The 7,366-nt window shown below is 49.3% G+C and overlaps 1 protein-coding gene across 6 annotated transcripts; it reads left to right on the top strand.

Annotated features, from left to right (window-relative positions):
- Nucleotides 1-2,268: 2,268 nt before the first annotated feature.
- Nucleotides 2,269-7,213, top strand: SRSF2 (serine and arginine rich splicing factor 2). Of its 6 annotated transcripts, none has more exons than XR_006390245.1 (4): nucleotides 2,272-2,786; nucleotides 3,966-4,264; nucleotides 4,462-4,565; nucleotides 6,362-7,213. XR_006390245.1 is itself a non-coding variant. In XM_044296503.1 (3 exons), exons 1-2 carry the CDS (start codon nucleotides 2,416-2,418, stop codon nucleotides 4,255-4,257), a joined length of 663 nt encoding a protein of 220 aa, XP_044152438.1. In that variant the 5' UTR covers nucleotides 2,273-2,415; the 3' UTR covers nucleotides 4,258-4,264; nucleotides 6,362-7,213. The 6 variants fall into 6 exon arrangements, 1 of the variants encoding a protein (XP_044152438.1); XR_006390246.1 differs by having other exon boundaries at nucleotides 3,966-4,565; nucleotides 6,362-6,471; nucleotides 6,857-7,213; XR_006390247.1 differs by lacking the exon at nucleotides 4,462-4,565 and having other exon boundaries at nucleotides 2,273-2,786; nucleotides 6,362-6,471; nucleotides 6,857-7,213.
- Nucleotides 7,214-7,366: the final 153 nt, after the last annotated feature.

Raw genomic sequence — 7,366 nt, 5'->3', positions numbered from 1 at the left:
GACCGCCCGCCCGCCCGAATAGCAACGAATCGGCGATTATTCGATAACTGGATTCGTCGACAACGAATCCAGTTATCGAATATAATCGATTACATCGATTAATCGTTGCAGCCCTAGTGGCAGCGCATTCGCAGTCCGCCCTCCAGGCCTTTGCTGGCTCCATTCTAAGGCCCCTTTCACACGAGCGAGTTTTCCGCGCAGGTGCAATGCATGACATGAACGCATAGCACCCGCACTGAATCCTGACCCATTTATTTCAAAGGGTCTGTGTACATGACCGTTTTTTTTTTCCACGCATCAGTTCTGCGTTGCGTGCAAAATGCAGCATGTTCTATATTCTGCGTTTTTCACGCAGCCCTGGCCCCATAGAAGTGAATGATGCTTCAGTGAAAAACGCATCGCATCTGCAAGCAAGTCCGGATGCAATGCGTTTTTCACCGAGATGTTGTTTGTAAACCTTCAGTTTTTCATCACACACATAAAAAACGCATCAAAACGCATTGCACCCGCGCGGAAAAAACTGAACGCATCGCAGACAAAACTGACTGAACTTGCTTGCAAAATAGTGCGAGTTTCACTGAACGCATCCGGACCTAATCCGTCACGCTTGTGTGAAAGAGGCCTAAGGATAGGTGTGGGTCCCAGAAGTGGGACCTGCACCTGTGAGGCATTGGGGCATATCCTAGAGCTATGCCCCCAATGTCTGAGATGGTCCAACCCCTTTAACACATATGGTTTTTACTGTACACCGATGTATAGAACACTGTTTCTTAACAGTCTATGTGCAGCAGGGTGAGGTGGTACACAGGACTGCCCTAGCATCCAAGAGGTGCCATGATGTCATCATGATCGCATGAGCTTGGCTGCAAGCATCGCCCGTGTCCTGCACCGCATCACACACAGCAGCATGGAACCAGAGTGAGGTCTGTGAGTTTATTTTCCTTTAGCACCACAGGGGGGCAGTAGTACTACTGGTGACACTATAAGGGTCCATTCACACGTCCGCAAAATGGGTCCGAATTTTGCGGACCCATTCATTTTCAATGGGGCCGGAATGTGCTGTCCGCATCCGCATTTGCGGATCCGCACTTCTGTTTCCGCCCAAAAATAGAACATGTCCTATTCTTGTCTGCAATTGCACCAATAGTACCGGGACACTACAGGTGGGCATACTACATTGAGGCTCCATTCACACGTCCGTGTGTGTTTTGCGGATCCGTAAAACACAGATACCGGCAATGTGCCTTCCGCATTTTGTGGACCGCACATCGCCGGCACTTAATAGAAAATGCCTAATCTTGTCCGCAATTGCGGACAAGAATAGAACATGTTCTATTTTTTTCGGGAACGGAGTTGCAGACCCGGAAGTGCGGATCTGCAATTCCGGATCCGGGCAGCACATCGTGCAGTCCAATAGAAATGAATGGGTCCGCACGTCCACAAAATGCGGAACAGGATTGTGGACGTGTGAATGGACCCTAATTCTGGGAAATACTAGGGTGGGCTTTATTACTACTGGGGAACTATAAGAGGACATTTACTATAGGGGCACTATGGCGGACTTTTATACTTATGGGGGGCACTAATACTACTGGGACACTACAGGTGGGCATAGAACATTAATTCTGGGGAATGCTATGGTGGGTTTCATTACTACTGGGGGCGCTATAAGAGTACATTTACTATAGGGGCACATTATGGGGGCTTTATTACTACTGGGGCACTATGATATACTTCATTTCAACTGAGGGGCACTATGGTGGGCTTTGTTACTTATGGGGGGGGGGGGGGGGTACTAATACTACCGGGACACTACAGGTGGGCATAGAACATTAATTCTGGAGAATACTATGGTGGGCTTTATTACTGCTGGGGCACTATAGGAGGGCAGTGGCACACTATGGGGGATTAATTACGATGGACTTTATTTCAACTGGGGGGCTTTATTACTACTGGAGACACTATGGGGGGCATTGGTACTTCTAGGGACACTATAGAGGGTGCATTATTACTTCTGGTGATTTTAGAGACTATGCTGGCCATACACGGAGCTTTGCCTCCCCTTCACTTGAGGGGACATTTTTATTACACACATAAAGAACAGCCTTAGGTACACGACGATACACGCCGGTAGCCGCCATCTTGTTGAGAGCGGCGCCGCTGAGGGGCGGGGCTAGTAGCAACATAACCAATAAGAAAACATTTTTCCTGTGGGCTTCTCCGTTGCTGATTGGCTCCGATTAGGGGGTGGGCTCCGATTGGGGGTGGGCAGCAATCAGACTAGCTGCCGCCATTTTGTAGCAGCGGTTATAAGGCTGGTTAGCGGGCCGCGCTCTGTCTTGCAGCTCGCCTGAGGTGGAGAGTTCGCAGAGGCCGTGCTCTGTCCGCTAGTATCCTCCTAGAAAGCGCGCTACCATGGCAGACATGAGCTACGGGCGCCCTCCGCCTGACGTGGAGGGCATGACTTCCCTCAAGGTGGACAACCTGACGTACCGCACGTCCCCGGAGACCCTGCGCCGCGTCTTTGAGAAGTACGGCCGGGTGGGCGACGTCTACATCCCGCGGGACCGCTACACCAAGGAAAGCCGCGGCTTCGCCTTCGTCCGGTTCCACGACAAGCGCGACGCCGAGGACGCGATGGACGCCATGGACGGAGCCGTGCTGGACGGCCGGGAGCTGCGGGTGCAGATGGCGCGCTACGGCCGCCCGCCTGACTCCCACCACAGCCGCCGAGGCCCCCCACCCCGGAGGTACGGAGACTACGGCGGCCGCCGCAGCAGCAGGAGGTGAGTGTGACACGACCACTACAACTCTCAGCGTGCTTGTATGATGGGAGTTGTAGTTACGTTATCACCGCCGCTCTGCTCTTAGACCAGGCCTCCATGCGGAGATTTCAAGATGGCGCCGCCGTTGTGCGCCAGACTTGGTTACCCGCCGCCTTCTAGCACGTGTGTGGGCGCCATAACCTGAGGGGGGCGGGGCAGTGGTCACGTGGTGGACTCTAGACTACCTTCTGTGTGGCCCCTGGCTGATAACGCACCTCACAGCGGATGGTCCGGACAATGGCTCCCCTGATCTCACCATGGTTCCTGTAGTTACTGCTCCTCGTCAGTCCAGGGGATGCTATGGCCTGGGACACATCAGCCATGTGCTGGACCGGAAAGACCCCCTGTTATCAGAATGGATTAGGCTCCTGGTGTCCATCCTGTACACACTGGCACGCTGCTGGGTGGTTTAGGCTGCTTTCGTGTTGGTGTTTTTTATTCTGATTTTGATATAAAACAGGATCTCAAAACCACTTCATTTAAAGGGCTTGTCCTAGCTATATGCCCCTGTTGTCTGAGATTCAATATATCTGGATGCACATGGTTGTATTAAAGGGGTGTTCCCATCTTAGACAATGGGGGCATATCGCTGGTCCTGCTAAGATCCATGTGTTTAATATGGTCAAAGGGGTTTACTGAGATATTGATGGTTTATCCTCAGATTGGCGGGGGTCTGACTTTAGCCACCCCCAACGATCCACTGTTTGAAGAGGTTGCAGCAGTTCCAGGTGCTGTAGGATTCAGCTCTAGGGCTACACGGTGACATGTTGTGTGGTAATAGCAGTAATGTGCCATGTGATAGTCGCACAAACATCCAACTTGTTGCAAGTCATAGTGCGACGCCATTGACTCGTTATAAAAAAATGTGACTTTTCTGCCGCAAGAAGTCATGTGACGTGTAGCCCTAGCCTAAATCTTCAAATCCTGGCAGCAGCTCAGGGCTCTGTACTGTTTGGCATGGGTACAAGTTTAGTCAGTAGGCAGCCTGCTGTTGTAGCCCTGTATGGCCCTCCATTAGTGTGTTCCCTTGTTTCTCACTAGCATTAAGAGACACTGAAAATATGCCGACATTCGGCATAGCAAAAAAAAAAAAACTCCGCCTTAGCTGTCAGTTGTTAACTTGTTTTACCTGTGTTCTAGCCCAAGGCGAAGAAGACGCACTAGGTCCAGAAGCAAGAGCCGATCGAGGTCACGTAGCCGATCACGTTACAGTCGCTCCAAGTCCCGGTCCCGCACCAGATCCCGCTCCAGTTCCAAGTCTCGCTCTGCCCGGAGATCGAAGTCCAAGTCTTCCACTGTGTCCAGATCCCGCTCTCGCTCCAGGTCTCGCTCTAGATCTAAGACATCTCCTCCACCAAAGAACTCAAAATCCAGATCAAGATCACCAACTCCGCCCCCTAAAACTCCTCCAGAGGAAGAGCCATCTACTTAGACTGGAGGTAATGTGTGCCTGGAGCATGTGCTGTCTGGGGTCCGGGGGGGTTGTCGTGCGGTCTAGTTAGCTATACTGCAGCCACTGCTATCCGGACAAGGTTTGTATGTTTACCAGGTCTTGCTGTAGGTTGCTGGGGATGTCTGGGTTTTATACTGTATCCATCTGATTGTTTAAACCAATATCTGCATTTTCCTCTCAAAGCTGCGGGCTCCAGTTGCTTAAGGAGTAGTGAGCTGTATTGCAGATATTAAGTGGTTTTTCCTGATCCTCCAGAGAGCAGTTTCTGTGGGCGTGTAATGGAGCAGGTTTGTTTCTGTCGTTAAAGATGCACTATCCTGGAATCTGTCAGACGCTGTTATACCTGCCATATACCTTTGAGACAACACCCAATGGGGAGCAGCCCCTGCCATACACCTCTGGCGGCAGGTTATCTCAAAGTACAAAGCATAGGGCATGTTAACATATGCCGTCAGGGAAGTCTGTACACCCCCATACACATTGGATAGGCATCAGCAACCTCCAGCCTTCCAGCTGTTCTGAAACTACAACTCCCAGAATCCTTCTCACTTCTCTGAGAGTTACAAATACAGCCGATTATCTAAGAGTTGTAGTTTCTCAGTGGCCGGAGAGCCAAAGGTTGCTGATCCCTGCATTAGATAATCAGCCAGCCCTGCGGGAATCTACAGTTTTGGCTGACTCATTTAACATGTATGGTGACGTTGTAGGTTCGTTCATGTGGGACATAATCGCAGGAAAGGCTTATGGCAGAATCTGCATAGGGTTACATGTGGATTTTTGTATTGCAAAGTGTGAAATCCACAGCATAAGGGTACTTTCACACTTGCGCCAGAGGATTCCGGCAGCCACTTCCGTCGCTGGAACTGCTTTTTGGGTATGGGTGTGGATCCATCTCACAAATGCATTGCAATACCTGACCTGCCGTCATCCAGAAGAACGGATCTGGTATTTTCTAATTTTTAAAGGTCTGCACAGACCGCAAAACCAAATCAGTACAGTGTTCAGGAATTTTGGCCAGAGAGAAAACTGCAGCATGCTGTGGTATTTTCTCTGTCCAAAAACGTAAGAGGGACTGAACTGATGCACCCCGAACAGAATGCTCTCCATTCAGAATGCATTAGGATAAAACTGATCATTTTTTTTTTTTTTCTTTCAGTGTATTAGGCTACTTTCTCACTAGCGGCAGGATGGATCTGACAGGCTGTTCACCCTGTCGGATCCGTCTTTCTGCTATTTCACCATGCCGCCAGACCGCCGCTCCGTCCCCATTGACTATAATGGGGGCGGAGCTCCGGTGCAGCACGGCAGTGCATGGCAAAAGGCCATCAGCCTAAAAGTCCTGCATGTCCGACGGCCTCTCACCACGAACTGGCGTACTGCATCGGCGCTCCGCCCCTTCCCCGTTACAGTCAATGGGGGTGGTCCGGCGGCACAGCGAAGGACAGATCCGACAGGGTGAACACCCTGTTGGATCCGTCCTGCTGCAAGTGTGAAAGTACCCTTAAGCCCCTGTGACCAACTCAATACCGGAAAACAAACGCTAGTGTGAAAGTACCTTTAAATCTACTTTCTGTGGTTTTAAAAATCGGCTTCACGTGTCTGCACGTGTATTTCGTGAAGCGTGTAGATATTTGTTTAAACCTCATCCCCTTTGCTGCTGTGGATTTTGTTGAGAAATCTGCTGCGTGATCATACACTAAGGCTGTAGGCACTTCAGAAGACTCTGCAGCATTTCCCCTAACACCACATAGAAGCAGGTAAATTCTTCACACCCCCCTCTGCAGGAGGACCCCTGGATAAGGAGCGTTTGGGGCTGCCTCTTTCAAGGATAGTGTGTCTTTAATCCTTAACTGTTTGGTCTTTCAGCCGTAATCTCAAGTTTACTGACAAATGCTTCACTTAATCCCACATCGAGACCCTCCAGCCTACATTCAGTTCACGTTACCCCAAGCAGGGATCCCTAAACACAAAGCTAAGGCTCCCTCCTCCATCGGAGGTCTTATCACCTCCTACATGCGTGTGCTGTATTTAATGCTGACGTCTTAAAGTGCTTCTCACAGATGTTTCTTCTCACAACCTCCAGAGTCGTCTTAAAGGCACCCGCCCCGCTGGACCTGTCTGGGATGATAACTGTACAGTAAATGTACAGCCCTTGGAATTGTACATGGAGCAAGCAAACAGCCTTCCGAAAAGGTGGTTATCTGTATGATTTGTTTTTCTATATTTTTACCAGTTTAATTTGCGCCTCATGTGGCAGACTCTTATTTTATGTGCCATTTTTGTTGCTATTCCAATTTCTTGTAATTTAGTGAACGACAACAGATTTCATTGTTGGCTTGGATGCTCGAGGTAAAACATTGCTGTTTAATACATTGTCTTTCGGCCGCAGGCTGTCAGTCAATGCCTCCGCTTTGGATACAAAAGCTTCATTTAATAAATGTCAGTCATTTTCATGTATGTAACTGCATTTTAATGGGCGGTACTGAAATGTATTTAGAATGAGATGCTGTTGTAAGAAGGGCGTGTTTTTATTTGACCACAACTCTAATCTTTTCTCTTGTGTATTTTTGTGCACTAGGCGCAGTTGTGTAGCAGTTGAGTATTGCTGGTTAGCTGTTAAGGTGGCGTGTTGCAGTGCAGAGTGCTTGGCTGTTTCCCGTTTTCTCCTGATTGCTCCTGTGTAACGCAGAAACACAAATGGCTGTCCAGTTTGTTAGCATTCCTGACAACTGCACGTCCAGTCGCCCGGGCCTTGCATAAAATAACGGAGCATACAGTGAGCACCTCTAACTGATGATAAACACCTTCTTTTACAGAACCTTGTAAATCCGATGTCATGCAGGTGTCATTCCTTTTGTATGTACTGATATCTGGCTCTGTAACATTCTGTACTATAACCACTCTTTATGTAGTTAATAAAAAGTTCTTTATAAAACTCTTGAAATCCTCAGTGTCTGTGATGTGACTGGCACCCGACTGAATGAAATCCACCATCTCACAGGACCGAGCTCTAATACACTTGTGCAAAAGCCCAAAAACTTGCAGCTTTAAGTCTGAGCACCTGGTCTCCCAGAGCATGCCTCTAACT

The sequence above is a fragment of the Bufo gargarizans genome, chromosome 6 (assembly GCF_014858855.1).
Source record: "Bufo gargarizans isolate SCDJY-AF-19 chromosome 6, ASM1485885v1, whole genome shotgun sequence".
Classification (NCBI taxonomy): Eukaryota; Metazoa; Chordata; class Amphibia; order Anura; family Bufonidae; genus Bufo; species Bufo gargarizans.
This window is presented reverse-complemented; position numbering and strand designations above follow the sequence as displayed.

Excerpts from the sequence above, each read along its gene's own strand:
- SRSF2 (XM_044296503.1), top strand. The coding sequence starts at position 2,416 with ATGGCAGACATGAGCTACGGGCGCCCTCCGCCTGACGTGGAGGGCATG. Across the intron at positions 2,787-3,965 it reads GGCCGCCGCAGCAGCAGGAG|CCCAAGGCGAAGAAGACGCA; the intron begins GTGAGTGTGACA and ends CCTGTGTTCTAG.